This window comes from Octopus bimaculoides, chromosome 8 (assembly GCF_046866305.1).
Source record: "Octopus bimaculoides isolate indiv1 chromosome 8, ASM4686630v1, whole genome shotgun sequence".
NCBI classification, from domain to species: Eukaryota; Metazoa; Mollusca; class Cephalopoda; order Octopoda; family Octopodidae; genus Octopus; species Octopus bimaculoides.
This window is the reverse complement of record NC_142935.1, coordinates 6,723,451-6,745,265: the sequence shown is the minus strand read 5'-3', so window position 1 is coordinate 6,745,265 and position 21,815 is coordinate 6,723,451. Positions and strand designations below refer to the sequence as shown.

At 34.2% G+C, this 21,815-nt stretch overlaps 1 protein-coding gene across 4 annotated transcripts in view; it reads left to right on the top strand.

The window, feature by feature from the left end:
- Positions 1-21,815, top strand: part of LOC149134305 (uncharacterized) — a 136,198-nt gene that overhangs the window by 83,315 nt on the left and 31,068 nt on the right. The window contains exon 1 of one of the 4 annotated variants that reach the window (XM_089356053.1): positions 15,522-17,448. The exons of the other annotated variants lie outside the window; for them this stretch is intronic. Within the exon in view, the coding sequence (XP_089212179.1) occupies positions 16,504-17,448 (945 nt within the window). The 5' untranslated portion in view covers positions 15,522-16,503. Of the gene's footprint in view, positions 1-15,521; positions 17,449-21,815 lie in introns of those variants that run through there. 4 annotated transcript variants of the gene reach the window in all.

Sequence of the window (21,815 nt, the reverse complement as noted above, 5' to 3'; positions counted from 1 at the left end):
AGAAACCATAAGAAAATTATGTTTGCTTTAAAATTTGAGATCACATAGACAGTATTTTACGTAGGATATGGGCAGTTCCCATGAGCACTATCTTTTGGACTTCAGCCATTTTGGGGTTTCCTGGTATCTGAGCTAGGTAGTAATCAGCCCGTTTCGCTGTCATTATTATTATTATTATTATTATTATTATTATTATTATTATTATTATTATTATTATTATTATTATTTTTGTTCAGTGGTTTTATTTTTATAACGTGCTTTCACTTCACTACCGAGCGCAGCTCTGTGCGCCTTGGGTATGTGCTGTGGTTTGCTGTGGTGCTCTTATGTTTACTGTATTGAAAGTGTTTTGCGTAGAATGTGTGCAGTACCCAGTAGTGCAATTTTCTGTATGTTATATATATTTGTAAGTCCTGGTATTTTTGTTATGTATTTGTCTGAATATTTTTTTATTATACCTAAGGCACCTACTATGATAGGAATTGTTTCTGTTTTTAGATTCCACATTCGAGTTATCTCTATTTCCAGGTCTTTGTATTTTGAAAGTTTTTCCATTTCTTTTATTATTATTATTATTATTATTATTATTATTATTATTATTATTTTATGTTTGACTTTTGTTTTGCATTTGTACAAGTTGGATCCAAGTCTCACTCAGAGACCTCAAGAGACAACAAGTTAGAAGTTCATGTAGGTGTTATGTCTAGGGTACCATATATTTGGTTTTGTACAGTTTTGTTCAAGTGAATGTTTAAGAAACCATAAGAAAATTATGTGTTTGCTTTAAAATTTGAGATCACATATCATTATCATCATCATCATCATTATTATTATCATTATTATTATTATTATTATTATTATTATTATTATTATTATTATTATTATTATTATTATTATTATGCTTTGTCTCAGGTTCGGTCATATTCCTGGTTGTGATTATTTGGATAGTGGGTTACTTTCGCTAAATTTGTGTATCCACAAGTTTTCAGCATCTTTCACCTCCTGATAATCCTTCCTATACCCAAGAGACAGACATTTTGTAGGAGCTCTACCGGGCATTTTCTTTCAATCTCCCGGCGGCATTTGTCTATATCCTGACTTGCTGATCCCAGCGTAGCAATTATCCTAGGCACAACCTTTACTGTTCGCATGCTCCAAATTCTTCCTATTACATATTTTAAACGATTGTATTCTTTTATGGTTTTTCCCCCTCTTTCTTTACGACTCTGGAGTCAAATGGGCATGATGGTTCGATAAATAAGCAGCTTCGCTTTTCCTCATCTATGATTGCAATGTCGGGTCTATTGGTTATTGTTTTCTAATTTCTTATCCGTTTGAATTGGAAAGTCTTTTGACTCCATGATTGTACCACGTGTTTCCAGTTTCAGCTCTCTATTTCTGGCACAGTTTCCAGTGTAAGACTTTTACAACCTTGTCGTGTCTCCATTTCTTATATCATTATTATAATTGGCAGCTAGCAGAATAGTTAGCGCGCTGTACGGAGTAATTAGTAGTATTTCGCCCGTCGCTACGTTCTGAGTTCAAATTCCGCCGTGGTAGACTTTGCCTTTGATCCTTTCGTGATAAAAGGCGAATTAAATACCAGTCAAATACTGGGATCTATGTGATCGACTATCCCACTCGGCGCAAATTTCAGGTCTTGTGCTTATAGTGGAATCCGTTACTATTATTATTGTCGCTGTTGTTGTTGTTGTTCTTAGTACAATAGATTGTCAATGAATTTCTCGTATCGGTGAACCATCCGCCCAACAATGAAAATCATTCATTTTGCTCTCTAGTTCCAAAATACAGATGATTATATATAACCAGTGTTTCTGTTTACAAGTTAATGCTCAATGAGAAACAAAGCCGAGCCACTGCAACGAGAAACAATTTTTCGATACATAACAGTTTGAAAATTATTCCCCAGTTATCGTGGGAAAAATTAGAAATTGTATTTTGAAATATAATGCTTAAATAGATTTTATAAGTTTAAATAATTCAGTTGTTTATGAAACTGAAAAACCAAATTTGATATTGTTTAGTAAGTGTTCAGATACAGGGAATTCATAATGTCCCATGAACACGATTATATAAATGACTAACAGATTGCGACGTCTTTGAAAATATATCTCGCGAAATATATATACTTACATCCATTAATCCACCCCTGCATATAGAAGACACAGTGATACATACATACATATATATATATATATAGTTAACACAGTATCGTATTGTGGAAATATCACTGAGAAATACGTTATCTTGAAGTGTTGACGCCTCTTTATTAATTAAGCGAACGTTAAAATTTGTTCGTTTATGAGGCAGTTATAATAAAAGATTTTACTCAATCAGCACACAATAGTTTGTATAATATAAATCGATATGTATGAATGTAATTATCGATAAACTAATTAGTGTTTATGGTAAAATTAATAAGCACACAGAATGTGTGTGAGTGTTTTCGCGCATCTATTTACGATGTGGTATCAAAAATTTTCCCGGACTAGTTCTGTAGCACGCCAATAGTTGGCAGCGCACAGTTGTGTGCGCAGCGAGAGCTAGCAGTAGCCTACATGAGACATTCTTCTCTGCAGCATTGATGTCTTTACTTCGCGAGTTGTGAAATTTGTTTTTTGTGATCGCGTGAATGATGTAGTCTGCGATTTTTGTCATGATCAGGAAGTTGGAACAAAGGGCCAACATGACATTTTGGGTCGAACTTGGGGTGTCTGCTACAGCTGCATTGAGCATGTTTCAGCAAGCTTATGGCTTAGAGGAAATGGGTTGTATATGATGTTTCGAGTAGCACAGACGCTTCAAATGCAGAACAAGTTACCTGGAGGGCGATGAGCAATCTGGAAGACCTGCCACGAGCGTCACCCTGCGTAACATGGTGAAAACTCATTGGCTTGTGCACGGGATTCCTCAGAGGACAATCAGAGACATTGCAGATGTTGTTTTGTATGGGTCAATCCAGACAGTCGTAAAATCTGAATTGAATATGCGACGAGTCTCTGAAAAATTTGTCGCCCGCCAGCTGAACACTGAGAAGAAAGAACATCAAAATCTATTAAGATCTCCGTCAGCGGCGTCGTGGGTTGTCAGCAGTGACGAGATTTGGGTCTACGGGTATGACACTAAGATGAAGTACTATTCGTTACAATGGACGAAGCCTTCATCTACACGCCCAAGCACCATCAAGAGCATGATCATCGTTATAATCGACATCCACGGCATTGTGAATCAATAATTCTTCCTTCTGGGCCGGATCGTCAATCGAGAGTTCTGTAACAACGTTTTGAAGCGTTTGAGGGAGAACATTGGGCGAAAGGAACCGAATCTGCGAAGGACGAAGTATTGGATTCTTCACGATGACCATGCATCCTGTCACAGAGTTCTAGTAACTCGTGAGTTTCTCGCCAAAAGCAACATGGTGTCGGTTCCGCACGCCTTATTTGCCGGATTTAGCACCCGCGTACTTCCGTCTCTTTCCCAAGATGAAAATACAGTTCAAATGTCACAGCTGTCGGGATCCAGAGCGAATCGAAGAAAGTTCTCGAATCGCTTACGAAAAATTACTACCAAACTGGATTCTAAAAGGGGCAGGAACACTGGGACCGGTATATTGCTGAGCAAGGAGACGATGTCGAAGGAGATGATGCAAAGACTTAGATAAATAAGTTAATATTCATTAAACATAACTAATCTGGAAACTTATTGACACTACAGACACTCATGTAAGTATGTGTCTGTGTGTATATGTATATGTATGTATTCATATTAATATTCCTTTTCGTCTATTCGTAAAAGTTCTAATCCTAATAGTCTTAAGAAGATTTTCTCTTATTCTTTTAACGCTTGATATAATATAATACAAACTAATTGATGTCAGTATAATATTGATTGTATACTTAAATTACATGTAACAGTCTCAAAACATCCAGTACAGTACAGATACATACATGATGCAGTACATGGCATTAAAAGGAAGATTATAAAAGAAGATTTAAACATCTAATACAGTGATATAAATATCGCCTGTTGGGTTTTATGACAGCCATTTTAGCTGTTGATATTGAAGTATCTATTGAAGAGTTGTAATTACAGAAAGAGAGAAAAAAATCATGCAACTCAAAGACACACAATTCTTAAGAATGATGGAACTGTACCAGAAATTTAATAATATCAGGTTATTATTTCCGAGTATCGCATCTCTGAAATCGTTGAAATTTAGCACAATATGTTTTCATGCCTTTTCTGCAGTGTATTTTTTATATTTGATTGCATATCCCATTCTAGATATTATTAATGTAATACACATGAATGATAGGACACCTGATGAAAGATTTGTGTATATTTACTTAATAGTTTTCCAGAGTTACTTTTTGATGTATAATCTGATAAAATTCTTCAGAAAATCTAAATCCGAACAACTAACAGGAGCATTCGACAAGCTTAAAATTCAAGAAAATGATAAAAAATTCTACAATTATAAGTCCATCTATTCTTTTAAATTACTGTGTGCCCTTTTATTCTTCACTGTTATTACTGATTGTATGATGGTCCATTTCATTTCGTATTTCAGTAACAATGCTTTGATTTTCTTTACAAATCGCGCTCCAATTACGTATAGATGGCCTATTTTAACAATACGGTCTTTTTTCACTGGGATATCAGTTGTATCTGTGATATTTGATTTCTATATGAACTTTGCAATTAAAATTGCATTGATCTATGAGTTCAGCAAAATAGCGAATGAGGCTCAGAGACACGTTAAAGAAAAGCAATCAGACACTTCGTATTTCTTTAAGAAATATAAAGAGATTACAGAAATATGTAACACACATGATACTCTGAGTACAATATTGAAATTAGTAAATGAATCATTTCAGTTGACTTCGGGATTTATCGCACTTAGTAGTATTACTGGATGTTGTGTTGCAACTTACGGAATTATAAATGGTTCATTTCAAAGTATATCCTTTACATATATTTACGTTGCATATCTGTTATTTTCTGGCCTAATTCAGTTGATTTTAATGGTCTGGACTGTGCTTCTCGTCTTCTTACATTATCGACCGCATGAAGGCGGCGAGCTGGCAGAATCGTTAGCACGCCGGGTGAAATGCTCAACGGTATTTCGTTTGTCTTTACGTTCTGAGTTCAAATTCCGCCGTGGTCGACTTTGCATTTTATCCTTTCGGAGAGGGAGTAGGTAAGAGAACAAGCATTCTAAACACAATTTTCGCCAGATTAAAATTTCTCGTTGAAAGTTCTGTGGTCGATAAAATAGACACCCAATGAAATACTTGCATCACTGAACGAACTTCCCCACAGAAGAAAGCTTTCATTTTGCTCTCCAATTGCAAAAACATTTATTACAAACTATAATTAATAAACTAATAAAAGTCTTTCTTTACAAGTTACTCTTCAAAGAGGAACAAAACCAAGCCACAGCAACTGGAAACATTTCTTCCTTACAAAGTGAAACAATTTCCTAAAGTAAAATTTAAAATCGTACTTTTTAAATACGATATTTTGTCTTTAACTTATTTCAGTTACTATGAAATAGTATTTTTAAAGCCTGGAGCTTACTCTATCACTTTTTTTTTTTGCTGAAGCATTAAATCATGAAAATGAAGACAAATCGACACCGGTTCTCAAGAGGTAGTTACGCAAACACACACGCACACACACACACACACACACACACAAAGACATATATATATATATATATATATATATATATATATATATATATATATATACGACTGGCTACTTTCGGTTTCCGTTTCCCAAATCTGTTCACAAGGTTTAGGTCAGTCCGAGGCTAGAGCAGAAGACATTTGCTCAAGTTCCCATATATTCGTGAAGCAAACTTCTTACTACATAGCTACCCATGCTTTTGTATAAATACATGTTATAAAGACAAAATAATCCAGTTCTTTATTGCATTAAAATAACAGATTGAACAATTTTCATTGTGCTGAGGTACATCTTCAGAACATTCATAATGTCGCATAAACTTGATTAGACTAATAATTTGCAAGGTGTTTGAAAACTTGATGAAAAGCTATATACATAGAAAGATTAATGCATACATACACACCACCTACCATATAGACACATAGACATGTACATATGTAAACAATAAAACATCACGTTGCATAATGAAAACAAGACAATCACCAAATGCGCTATCTTTAATTAAGTGTTCACGCTCTTATATCCTCTTATATCTTTCTTTTAAGAAAGATAAATGCTGTTCCTTTTATGAGGCAGATACAATAAAAGCTTTTAGTCAACTAACGCACGTCAATTTGGAAACAATGCCTGCTATAATACAAATTAGTAGATATAAATATAACATCGAGATGCAACTTATTGCACTTGAAAAATCGATATATATATATTGCAATTCTAATGCCTCTTAAGAAGCTTAGGACTTTGTTGACTAATTGATATCAACATAACATTGATTTTCTACCTATTGTAAAGAGATTACAGAAATATGTAACACTCATGATACTCTGAGTACAATATTGAAATTAGTAAATGAATCATTTCAGTTGTCTTCAGTTTTTATCGTACTCGCTAGTATTAGTGGAAGTTGTATAACAACTTACGGAACTATAAATGTTTCATTTCAAAATATATCCTTCTCATACATTTACGTTGTATATCTGTTATTTTCTGGCCTAACTCACTTGGTGATAATGGTTTGGACTGGAATTCGTCTAAATAATTCGGTAAGTTACAAAACGTATTTATATCACTCCTACACATACTCGTTATAATTCTCTCAACTGGTTATTCAAATGTTTATTATGTTATAATTTCCGGCATCCGAAACTAAGATGGATTAGTAGATTCGTTAATGAGATTGTAGAATATATTGTCATCTTCCTCGGCTTTCTGTGATCAGATATCTTATTCCAATAATACCCTACCTGTGATTTATCTTTCCAGGCTGCATTATTAAAACGGGACTGAAACACAGAGTGAAATACTCATCTGTCTGTACCTATCTATGTTTCATTCACATGGTCTTTCTCTCACTCATTCAGTCTCTCAGTCTCTCTCTGTCTCATTTTTTTTTTCTGAAACTTAGCTACAATTCGTCGGAAGATGTGTCATGACGAAACCACACAAAACATAGTTAATCGGACAATGTCAATGATGAAATCGTAATCAAGACATCATGGAACGAAAGAGACTCTTACGTTTGCAATGTCAGTAACAACTAACAATTATCACTCTGATATCTTTTATTTAGCCACATGGCTTTTATAAAGAGGGGACACCACAAGGACAGACAAAACAAGACAATCGGGGCACATATAAATATATATCGGATGATTTATGAATATGATGTTTTTTAAACTACAGTTTTACTTTACAGTCTTGTATCTTTTCCTTAACACAAAATTACTACAGATGCTGCATTATATCGTCAAAAATTACAACAGCCGGCAGCTCGACGTATCTATACTGAAATGGTGTTATTTCAACTCTTCCCCCCACCCCACCCCCACCCCAATTAATTCTACTAAACCCTCTCCTCTCTTTCTCTCTCCAACAGCACGCCCTTCTTACTTTCGTGGTTCGCCATTTTTCACTCTGATAACATTTTTCATTTTTGTTACTCTCTTTTCAGTTTCGACGCTTTTTTCATACATTATGAGGTTTCTTAAGTTTCTTCCTGTTGGTGTCGTTCTCTGATATCCTTCACCACTCTCTTCGTCCGTCATAAATATCTCTGTCTCTACTTCGCTGTCTCTTTCGCTTCATTCCTTCTTTCGTATTCCTCCTTCCTTGCTAGTTGAAGGCAACGGTTCGTGCGTTCGCATTTCACTTGATTTTTCATTTGGTTTTCCATTTTTTTCTCTTTTCAAATAAACGGATTTTGAATGACAAATTTTTTTATTGTATGAACATTTTTCTCATGATCCTGAATTTTAAAACTCTTTATTCTCTATACTACTGCTGTTACTACTACTACGACGACGACTATTACTACTACTACTATTGCATGTCCTTTCCTCTTCTTTTCTCATCTTCTTTCTCCTTCCTTTTCTTCTTCTTCTTCTTCTTATTATTATTATTATTATTATTATTATTATTATTATTATTATTATTATTATTATTATTAATATTTACGTTTCCAGTATCCAGTATTGTGATGTTGTTGACTGAATATATTCTGTCTACCGGGGGTTTTGTACTGTCTGTCAAGATCACAACAAGAACCTCAGACAGACAGTACTTTACGCAATATACGCACAGTTCCAAGTAATGCCGACTTTTGCAATACACCTACATTATAGTGTATTTCTAAAGTTTCCAGACTTTTTTCTACGTTGGATGGTGCGCAAATCAATGTTCCAATGAAAATAAGGACAAACTTTGTTTGACTCTCGTAGCCATATTTTGGCGATCTCAATTTTCTGGTCTCCACATTTATCAATCTTTTCTCTTTTTTTCATGATAATATGTTGACCACCTGGCTCTCGATTATTAAGCATTATTAACCATTTTAGACAGAAAGACTGTTATAACAGTTACCTTACTGGGCAATAACTGTTGGGGTGTCTAGTTATCCTTCTGACATTCTGAATAAACTTTCCGCCAAAATTCGTCGTTGAAACGTCTGTGGTTGAAATAATAGATCATTATGCAATGACTTTTATTGATGAAGCAACCTCTAAACAGTCAAGTGTTTTTACCTTGTTCTACAATTCTAGAAATACTAATTACTATAATATAATTCGTGTGCAAGTTAATCTTCAATGCCGAACGAAACCGAATCACTACAACGGGAAACAATTCTTCAATTTGAAAACCGAAAGGAATGTGAAACAATTTTCCTGGGGTAAAATTGAAAACCGTACTGCTAAATATAATGTATAAATATATGGTATAAGATTGAATAATTCATTTGTTTGTTGAATTGAATATCGTTCCGTAAGTAATCAGTTACAGGAAATTCAGAATGTCGCATAAACTCGATAATTTAAAATATTGATGAATTGCGATCTATTTGAAATAGATCTTTCGCGAGAAAGCTATACATGTGGGTACCAAAAATAACCAGGAACATTCTCTGTGGGATAAATCCGTTGTAGTTCAACCACTTGATGCGACCCTCAGGCATCAGTCTGCCGACAAGCGTCATCCGGTGACGTCGTTCTGCCACGTGGAGCTTCTTTGCTTTGTAGGGCTTCTCCCCTGTTCGTCGATTTTTGCAATGGCTGAAAAAAAGGAACAGCTTGCTTCCGTGAAATTCTGATTTCCACCGGTGAAAACGGCGACCGAAACAGTTGTTGTGTTTCAAAGAACTTACAAAGACTTTGCTATAAGCAAAACATAAGTTTGCTCGTTTTAGTAATGGTCATTTGCCGCTTGAAGACCAACCTCGTTCAGGACGACCGTCGACCTCCCGAACAGATGAAAACATCAAGAAAATTCACGAACTGATCTTGGAAGAACATCAGTAGAGAATTGACGAACTTGTTGATAGGTCTCGTGTGTCCTGGAGCTCGCGCGAATGAATTTTGAGCGAGGTATTGCGAATGAAAAGAGTTGTGCCTCGCAAAATTTGTGCCTCACAGAAAAATGAAAAGCATTCACGACTGAAAGAACGATTGAAAGTTGATCCGGATTTTTTCTCGAAGGTCATCCCTTGTGATGAAAGCTGGTGCCACAGAATTTTCAGACGTGGAAGAGGTGAAGAGAAAAACGAAAGAGGTATTAAAAGACATCACTTCGCAAGAGTTCCAGGACTGCTTCGATTGGTGGAAAACACGCCTGGACCGATATATTTGCTTCAAATGGAGAATACACTGAAGACAATAAAAATGTAAACATGTAAAACTACTCTAGGCACAAGCCCCGAAATTTTGGGGGAGGGGGCCAGTCGATTAGATCGAGCCCAGTACGTAACTGGTACTTAACTTATCGACCCCGAAAGGATGAAATCAAAGTCGACCTCGGAGAAATTTGAACTCAGAACATAAGACAGACGAAATACTGCTAATCATTTCACCCGATGTGTTAACATTTATGCCAGCTCGCCGAATATTGCAAAATTCCGGTTTCTATTGGGTATCCCCTCGTATACATACAAAGCTGAATGCATACACCCGTACTCACGTAAACACATATTTATCTACATAGACTCATATATACCAGCATATATATCCTTACATGCATAAACACATATAGACACAGAAACATATATGCACATACCACAGTTTCATAATAAGTAAATAAAACAATATGACTACAAAATACGCAATGTTTATAAAAATTATATAAGTGTTCACGCTTTTATATCTATTAGAAAAAGGATAAGTTTTATTCTTCTTTTATGAGATATTACAAAAGCTTTTACTCAATCAACACAGGTCAATTTTGAAACAATGCTCCATAGAATACAAATTAATTGAAATGAATATAAGTATTGATATGCTACTTATTGTATTTGGATAAAATCGATGGATAAAATAAAGCCATATATATATATATATACGCACACCACACACAATCACCAACAAAGACACATGGATATTCATATATTTGTATATGTTTTAAGTAGTATTGTTTTAATATATAGGTTCTGAAATTAATACCTTTTAAGAAGCTTAGTGCGTGATTTTTCTACATATTCATATAACATCTATAGGAATTGATTTAAAATAAAATCTAAATACACAAACATCTATTCCCACTTAATAATACTCTCTCTGATCTCTTACATATTGTTGGTTTATCCGTGATAAATAAAGCTTTATCAGTTAAGCCGAAGTTACATTTCTGTTCATAATAGGATATTCATCAAAAGAGATATGGACGTTATATTATATGGCACATATAAAATATTTTCTTCAAGTAACACACATCAATTTTGAAATATCGATATGAGATTGATTTTCTACTTATTGTATATGGAGCAATCAAATGAGCAGCAAAATAAAGCAACACATAAGCCTATATATATACATAGAAAAGTGACAAATAAATGCAACTTATGGTATGTATGTAAGAGATTTTAGTTGTCGACATAGACTTGTGTAGAAGTCATAATCACAAAATATGCAACTAAATGAAACACATTTTTTTAAAATGCTCGAATTCTACCGGAAAATTGATATTATCAAAAAATCAGTTGTGACTCTATCATCACTGAAATCTCTTAAATTTAACACGGTCTTTATTTATGGCTTTTACATCGCATATCTTATATTTGTAGTTGTAAACCCTATTCGTAATTTTGTTGGTTTACTACAACGAGAACGTAGTTCAACTGGTGAAATATTTCTATATACGTACGTAATATTTTCCCGTGACTTTCTTCCGCTCTACTTTCTTATAAACATCTTCAAAGAATCCAAAGTCACACAAATCATTGAAGCATTCGGTGGACTTGAAATTGGAGAAGATGCAAAATTTTACAATTGTAAATTTTCATATTCTTATAAATCACTCTGTATGGTTCTAGTCTCGCAAGTTATGTTCTATCCTATTATAGAATTTGTAATTTTGATTTTCAGTAACAATTTTCGCACTTTCTTAACATACCCTGTGCCAATCAGCAATCCATATCACTGGTTTATTTTAATACCACAGATTTTATTTAATTGCGTATCAATTATGTTTGTGATATTTGAATGGTATATGAACTATGCGATTGAGACTGCACTGATATACGAATTTAATAAAGTAGCGAATGAAGCTCAGATATACGTTAACGAAAAGCAATCAGACACTTCGTATTTCTTTAAGAAATATAAAGAGATTACAGAAATATGTCATACACATGATACCCTCTGTACAATCCTGAGATTAGTAAATGACTCATTTAAATTCTCTTCGGGATTTCTCGTACTCAGTAGTATTACTGGATGTTGTGTTATAACTTACGGAATTATAAATGGTTCATTTGAAAATATATCATCAGTTTTATACATGTATGCTGTGTATCTATCATCTGTTATCCTAATATATTTGATGGTAATTGTTTGGATCGGAGTCCGTTTAAATAAATCGGTAAGTTATGAAATCTATTTATACACATCTCTTCTTTCATTTTATCTGTATTTTAATAATACTTATGACATCATAAAAGATGGTGAACTGGCAAACTCATTGAGGAGGGGGGGGGATATATTTCATTTTTCCTCATTCCACTACATGCTGTACTGATAAAACATATTTGAAATACTGGACGAAAATTTCGTCTCTCTAGACTCATCGATCTTTTTCTACCATCACATTTCTCTCCATTCTTCTTCTTCCTCTTCATCTTCATCTTCTTCTTCTTCTTATTATTATTATTATTATTATTATTATTATTATTATTATTATTATTATTATTATTATTATTGAGTGAGAGAGCAGTGCATGCCATCAAAGTGACACTGGGGTAAAAAATACAAAACCCAATATACCCATCATGACTACCCGTCTGATAAGGGTACACATGCATCACAACCATATGTGCGTGACATGGTGATCTCATATCAAGATAAACAGCGCATGACCTCGCAGGTGGGGCCCAGTTAGAATTTTTTTCAGGTCAAGTAGCCCATCCCGCTCAAAAGGTCCCTGAATAAGGTTTGTTTAAGGATGTTGAGCAAAACACCAATGTTTCCAAAGGTGAATTATTCAAACCCCAAAGAAATCTTCTCAACACATGGCTATGATGCTCCCCCACTACTTCTGCTCGTGATCAGAGATGCACATATCGTCAGCCACCAAGGGACATGCTCAACTGGTTAAGGTCAAACAACTGACAAGCAAATCTGTGGTATTAAGCAGAATATTTGCTGTAGCCCATTATTATTATTATTATTATTATTATTATTATTATTATTATCATTATTATTATTATTATTAGTAGTAGTAGTAGTAGTAGTAGTAGTAGTAGCAGTAGTAGTAGTAGTAGTAGTAGTAGTAGTAGTAGTAGTAGTAATAGTTTCATTAGCATCTTCTTTCAATTCTGTTTCCATTTCTTCCCGAGTGTCTTCTTGACACCTATGGCAGTGAACAAAATAATAACGAGATAGCTTCATCCGGAATTCTTGACAAGAGAAGATTCGGGTTTGTTCTGAACAGACCTACATCAGCTCTACGAAGTTCACTCAGGCATTTCATGAGGATTTTAAAGAGCTGTAGGCCCATGAATTCCAAGCTGTCGCACCACATGGTCCTCTGTGCAGATGGTGATGTTAGGAACTTTGGCGCTATGGCGTGGTGTCTCGTTCTAGTGATTGTACAATTTTCGATGCCAAACTTCGGTACAAGTTTTTCTAGGATTTTCCAGAAGTATATCACAACGTATCTTTTCTGCATCGGTTTTCGGGAGCAGACTGATAATTATTTTAACCTTTTGCAGGGGCTCATCTGCCACATTTATACATTTACGTGAAGCTTCATTAGATTGCTTCACTTTCGGCTGTTACTTTTACATTGCGTAGGGACTATAATTTGTTGCAGTGGTCTAAACTGCAAAGGACAAATGACCCCCAAATTGCAAATATGGTCTCCTTTTAACTCGTTCTATAAGTTCTAAGGATTCATCCGCTTAGACGCCTGCATTTGATTGCCAGCTTTATTCAAGTTCTACCGTTAACATTACATTGCGTGCGGACTATAGCTCGTAGTAGTGGGCTAAACTGCGGAGGACAAATGTATCTCAGAAGGCAATCATGGTCTCTTTTTCAATCGTTCGATAAGTTCTAGGGATTCATCCGCTTAGCCGACTGCATTTTATCGCCTGCTTTGTTATATGTACTTATTTTCAATAAAGAAACACACCTAGACGAGTGAATAATGAATGGTACCCATAATCGTTGCCAATTAAGAAATATATAAAATTAATATCTTAATAATTGTTCCTGATGTAAATGATGGTGCCAACCCACAAACTAAACAATGGTTTTTACACATACATGCACACATTCACAAACACACGTATGTTTATGTATATGTATACATACATATGTGTATATATATATATATATATATATATATATATATATATATATATATATATATATATATATATGTATGTATGTATATATATATACATACATATATATATGTGTACATATATATATATATACAGATAGATAGATACATATATATATATATATATATATATATATATATATACACAATACACACATATACATGTTTATGTATACATAAAATAAAAATATAGTTGTGAGTGTATATGTATAACTGTCTATGCTGTTTACGTTTACTGTTGATGTAAATACGAAAATGTATTCGATTAATACATGCAAATTCATATTGATTATCTTAATAAGCACGGTAGCTTACTTGTATTTACATAGCAATAAAACGTTCAAATGAAAGGCACCCGATCCACACATCAGTTGTTGTTATTATTTCTATTTCGTCAACGTAGAAAATATATAAGACTTGAAAATAAGTTATTGTCCTTATGAAATATAACACATTAACGCCCAGAAATCATCGCAGATTTTTCATGAATAGTATTAATAGTGATGAAATCTAATACCAGATATATTCTATAAAGCCCTGTAGTTATGGGACTGTAAAACTGTCAATATGAATGTAGTCCTTTGTTACATATTTCATTTTGCTATCTGACACTGTTTATATTTGCTTGGTAGATTAAATTTTACAACACAAACAGAAATAGTAAAGAATAGTAGAAAACTTTAAAAAGAAAAACGACTTTATATACTGTGTCGAACCCCTCGCCGAGGTTATCAGATTGTATGGACACATCGCTCGAGGCGACAGAATTAGAATAAGCATGGATTCAAATTAAACACAGGGTTTTTGTTGTTTTTTAATTGTAATTGATGAATGACTGAATAGTTAACACTCAGGCGCATAACATAAACATTTGAATTAATTTTTTACAATCCAGCCATCCTTTCACACGGAATTTCATCTTTTTCTATAGCTAAGACCTGAAGTGACTTCATATATAGTAGAACTGTGATAATGTATATCAGAAAAAATACTTATAAGTCGGAACAATTTGCTGGTCATTTATAGTCTTTATAATTATTTATGTTATATAATATGTTATGTTATATAATATTGATAGTATTTAATGTAATATTGTAAAATAAATAAGTATTGGATTGTCAATAGTAAATCTCTAGATTTAGTTTATCTTTGTAATTGAAATATACCAATATTTATATGGTATCCAGCTGACGTACCAGTGAACTGGATGTTTAACACTTCCCTTTAAAGGTTTTCTTCTCCTCAGTTTGTTACTTTACTATCTATCTATATGTATATGTGTGTGTGTGTGTGTGTGAATATCTCCTGCTTTATAGTGAAACTGTACACCCTCCGGCAAAAGTGGTATTATCCAGTCATTATAAAAAAGATTAGTAAACGGCCGTCAGAAGATCGATAGTAAGGTGGAGACTGTGTTGCTAATTACGTCTGTGCTGATATAGTAATTATACTGTGATTCTGAGTGGACATTATAACGATCGAACACATTGAGGATAGTAACACTGTACGACTGGGGCTCGTCTTCGTGGCACTCCGTCGGTTACGACGACGAGGTTTCTAGTTGATCCGATCAATGTAACAGCATGCTCGTGAAATTAACGTGCAAGTAGCTGATCACTCCACAGACACGTGTACACTTAACGTAGTTCTCAGGGAGATTCAACGTGACACAGAGTGATAAGGCTGGCCCTTTGAAATACAGGTACAGCAGAAACAGTGGGAAGAGTGAGAGAAAGTTGTGGTGAAAATACAGTATGGGTCGCCACCACCGCCTGCCGGAGCTACGTGGAGCTTTGGGTGTTCTCGCTCAATAAACACTCACAACGCCCGGTCTGGGAATCGAAACTGCGATCCGACGACCGCGAGTCCGCTGCCCTAACCACTGGGCTATTGCACCTCTACTCTTAGGGTCGTACAGTGCCAGATATAGCAATATATATCGAAAGACAGGCACAACAGTGGCTTAAAGCTTGTGTATATGTATAACTGCTTATGTAAAACTGATTACGTATAAAATGTAATTACGAAAATATATTTGATTATTATATACACGGGAGCGGACTCCTTATATTTACATGGCAATAAAATGTTCAAAACAGAAACACATCATCAACAATTAGTATAATTAGTATAATTGTTTCTATTCTATTTCTTAACCATGCAAAATATATGACTTGGAAATAAATTATTGATCGTATGAAATGTAATACATTAACGCTAACAAATCATCGCTGTATCAATACGCCTATAGTACTCTCTAAACGAATGAGGTCCGTTGATACATATTTTATTTTGCAATTAGATATTGTGAATGTTTTTCTGGTAGATTAATTTATGCAACTGTATCAGAAACATTTCAGAAGTAGTTGAAAACCTTAAGAAGACTTTATACATCGTCTGATCCCTATCACCGTGTTCATCTGTTTCAAAGGAAACGTCTCTCAAGACGAGGGAATTTAAATAAGCATGAAAGCAAGTCAAACACAGTTCTTTAAAATGTTGGAGTTATATCGAAATATTCGGAAATATTTTATGAATAAATCAATGCTGAAAGCATTCGAGTTTAAAGCAATTTGCTTGTCTGCATTTTACTTGCTGTACTTCATATATTTGATTATCAACCCGATTAGACATCTTGTGGCTTTAATAGAACTGCAAAATACTAACACAGGTGGAATGTTTGTGTATCTTTACATATTATTTTACAGATGTTACTTATTTCTTTTCTCTTTCGCGAAAATGTTAAAGGATTCTGACGACAAGCAACTATTTGAACATTTTGCCGAACTTGAAACTGACGAAGAAGATAGAAAATATTATAACACTAATTTAATATATTCACATACAACTTTCTTTGTATTTATATTCGCCCCTCTCCTTCTCGACACCTCTGTAGATCTCATTTTTCCGCTCTACAGTAACGATTTTCTGACATTTTTAATATTTCCTCTACCAACATACAATACATATTATATACTAGTTTTAACAATACAAAATATATTCAATGGAATCTCTCTGGCAATCGTGTTATTAGATCTCTATGCAGACTTTATAATCACTAATACACTTATTTATGAATTTAACAAAGTGGCGAAGGAGGCTCAACGATTCTTAAAGGAACGGCAATCAGATAAGACTGTTTTTTTCAAGAAACATGAAAAGATTACAGAAATATGTAACACACACGATGCTCTAAGCACAATACTGAGATTAGTCAATGAATCGCTGCAGATGACAACAGGATTTATTGTATTCGGTAGTATAATAAGCTGCTGCCTTGCAACTTATGGAATGATAAACTATTCCTTCAAAACTAACCTGTACCCATATGTTTATGTATTATTGAATGCAAACGTTATGCTGCTCCTTTGGTTGGCAATGATTCGGTTTGGAATTCGTTTAAACAGATCGGTAAGTGATATAAGATTACTAGTTGTGCTTTGTACATTCATTTACACACAAATAAGCACACACGCATATACTCACGCACAGACACACAAACACATTATGAGTAGCTAGTTGTTCAATGTACATACATTCACACTCGCACACTCACATTCAAACATAGGTATACACATACACGTACATGCGTAGATTTAGTCTGTGATATAATCATTTTATTATTTCAAACAGTCTGATTCGTCTCTATGCAACTTTAAAATTTCGCAGACTCATTTACAGAAACCTAGCTTATTTAGGTTTGTTTTTACGGAATGATGGAACGGGGGAAGACCAAGATGGCAACTCGCAAGATGGGTCACATGGTCTTGCAAGGGCTGAGATTTCACTTCTAACAACACCTGCCAATAAAGTAAGTCTCATCTTGAACTCTCAGATCGATGTGATCCATTCATAGCATCTAACCCGCTGGTCTTGTGCCAAGATGTGAAATGAAAAGTAGAAAATACTATTCATGCAGAAACCCCTATTAAATGATAATTTTAATATTCATTGGCGGTCATTCTATTATTCAGGAATTTAATGGAGATTAGAAATTACGAATGAATTTCATATTCGATCTTTTTTTTTTTTTACTTTTTATTCTTTGAAGCCATGTGCTCCCAGCAGAAGGGATTTTAATATTTATTCTCAGACTTCTTCCTACTTGTCATTGCCCCCAGCATTTAAACAGTTTTATTTCGACAACAACATATTCTTCCTTCTTCCTGAATTATGTCTAACAATCTCATTCGTTAATGTAGAATTAATTTCGTTTATCATATGCACAGCTATTTATTGTGGAATTTTTTACAAGGTCTGTCGCGTTGTCAGGGATTTTTCTTTTGATTTTATTATACGGTATTGGTTCTCTAGATTATTTTACGTCTGATAGGAATTAATTCTAACAGTGGTAGTTCTGCAGCTAGTGTGTCTTTAGTCATAGAATAAGCTGTTATAGATGGATGTATATATATACGGAAAACAAATATATATACTCACATGAGTAAATAAATATGTGAGTATATATTTTTGTTTTTCGTATATATATATACATCCATCTATTTTGTGTGTGTAGGTGTATGTATGTAAGTTTAAGTGTATGCGTATGTTTTTTTCTGCATATATATGTATGTACGTGTATGTGTATACGTGTGTATTTCCCCAGAATATTCTTTTTCTGAGTTTACACTTTGAATTATCTCCACTCCACTATAACTCTCTAAACCGTAAAAAGATTTCTGTAAACAAATCTTTATCACGAATCCTTTTGTAACGGTTGTATGTATTTTTGTTTTTTTTTCTCAAAACTCTCTTCTATTGATACTCACTTTTATTCCTTAATATTTTTCCGTGTACATTATCCTTTCCTTAGTAGTTTTACGACCATCTCTAAATCTCTCTCATAATTTTATATTTGTAGCATTTTCTTCTATTTTTCATTTTTTTTTCACCTTTTTTCATTGCACACCACCCATAACTGTCAATACAGTCACAAGTCTATCCAAAAAGGGTGAAATTTGTTCTCGAGAATGGAGAGAAGAGCAGACGTCAACTCGGGATTTGCGGTTGTTTTCGGACAATTCATGAGGCATCCATTTTCCAAGTTAAGGATCCTTTCCAAGTTGTTGAAGATGACGATGAACAGTTGTATGGTTTGAACTAAGCTTTATTGCCAAATCTTCAACTGGTAATGCAGGATTTTCTTCAAGTAATGCCTCAAGGAGCTTATCATCAAACTCAACTGGACGTCCTGTTCGATCTTCAACTTCAAGGCTGAAATCTCCACTTCTGAATTTTGCAAACCATCTTCTGCAAGTTCTTTCATTCAAGCATTCTTTCCCATAAACTGAGTGTATGTTTCGAGTCGCTTCAGCTGCAGCGTTTCCTTTTTTGTACTCATAAAGCATTCTGTGCCTTAAATGGTCTTTGGATACTTCCATGTTAGAGAGAGTTTTAATCAAAGAAATTTTAATTCTATTATTCTGTAAAATAATATTTAATTAGTTTAAATGTACACAAATGCATATAAATATTTTTTAATTCCATTAGACATTCTAAAATACTATTAAAATTCATTCAGTTTTAAAAAAGGCAAAATCGGACAGAACTTCTGGGATGACCTGATACATGCATGTGAGTGTATTTGTGTGTGTGCGTGTGCGTGTGCGTGTGCGTGTGTGTGTGAGGGGTTTTATGTGAACTTGTGCGTGTATATATATGTATGTAAATGCATATATATATATATATATATATATATATATATATATATATATATGCACACACACACACACATATATATATTGATATTTATATATATACATCTAAGTTTATACCTGTATATATAGAGATAAGCAGATATATAAAACTATTTATATATATATATATATATATATATATATATACACGCATAAGTTTATAACTGTGTATATAGAGAGAAACAGATATGTGTGTATATATATATATATATATATATATATATATATATAATGCGAGAGAGTTAGGGGTTGAGGGTTCAACCCACTAAGGGATAGTATCTATCCAATATATATAAAATTTGCGAAGGGTATTGGAGTCAACCAAACCCTAAGGATACAGGTAATACCGAGTAAGTGCTGTATACCGACTAGTTTTGCCCCTGATGTGGTTGCAACATGAGTGGGGAATATAACGTGGGCCGTGTATTAGCGTGTGTGTATATAAAAAAAGAATGAGATAAAGAGACCAATGATATAAGTAAATTTATATTTTATGTAGAAAGTCTTACAGCTGTTTCAGGGAAAATTCAATGTTTCCCTTCATCGGAGACGGTAAAAGTAGAAGAATGGATTATTACATCTATATGAGGAGATTTGTAGTAAGAAATGAGAGCGATGCGTAGAAGAAAGAACAAAGAAGAAAAAGTACTTGGAGTATAGTTCCATTCCAATAGTAAACATCCATGTAAAGAATCCTTGTGGGTATTTTCCAGAGACGATTATAGTTGCAATGGTGGATATATATCATATCGTATCCAGTTTACTCTGTGCGTAAGCATTTCGCCCAGCGTGCTAACGTTTCTGCCAGCTCACCACTGGCAATATTTCTTGTGAACTAACTTAGCTGTTAAAGGCTCCGAGTGGCCAATGGTGCGGTTGAGACCAATGTGTATGGTTTTCATTTTAGAGTTTTGGATTCGTCTAGAGTGGAAGTAGTGTCCCTACATTCTAGTTAAGTATTGGGAAAGAGATGTGCTATATTAATTTTAAGCTTAATGTTGCGGATATAATAGATTTCTTCGAGGAAGCCGCTTATTTGAAGCTCCTGATTATAATAAGGGGCATGAGTGTTAAAAAATACTTTGTTAACAGATAAGTTAGAGATTGTGATAGATATGACTGTAACTACGCTATTAATGATAAATTTATGGTGATTAGAGCGGACATTTATATATTGCAAAGACTGGCTGGGTTTATGGAAAGGGTGATATATATTTAAACTCCATTCTGTCAAAACCTTAAATGAAAATTTCTTCCCTGAGGATGGAGGCTGGTATGGTCTGATGATGGAATAAATTCACAATCATTATTTTGGACCACCAAGTCCCGATAAACAGCAATTGGACACATTAAGCTATTATTCAAAACTTTTAATTCCTCCTACCATTTCTATTCTGAATAAGTCGGACAATTTTGTATGTAAATATATGTTCATTGTTTTGTATTAAGCCGAACTTGTTTGACTTACTTTTACTCATATATACACACATATATGTGGTTTTGTGTGTGTGTGTGTGTGTGTGTGTGTGTGTGTGTGTGTGTGTGTGTGTGTGTGTGTGTGTATACACACATGCTTATACATGCTGTATATATAGAGATGAAAAGCTATATATATTTGTATATATATATATATATATATATATATATATGAAATATATATATGTGTATATATATATATATATATATATATATATATTGTGAAGGCTCATACCTCAGTGGTTAGAGCGTCGAGCTTACGATCGCGAGGTTGTGAGTTCGAATCCCGGACCGGGCTACGTGTTGTGTTCTTGAGCAAGACACTTTATTTCCCGTTGCTCCAGTTCACTCAGCTGTAGAAATGAGTTGCGACGTCAGAGGTGCCAAGCTGTATCGGCCCCTTTGCCTTTCCCTTGGATAACATCAGTGGTGTAGAGAAGGGAGGTTGGTATGCATGGGCGACTGCTGGCTTTCCATAAACAACCTTGCCTGGACTTGTGCCTGGGAGGGTAACTTTCTAGGTTCAATCCCATCGTCAGTCATGGCCGAAGGGGGTCTCAGCATATATATATATATATATATATATATATATATATATATATATAT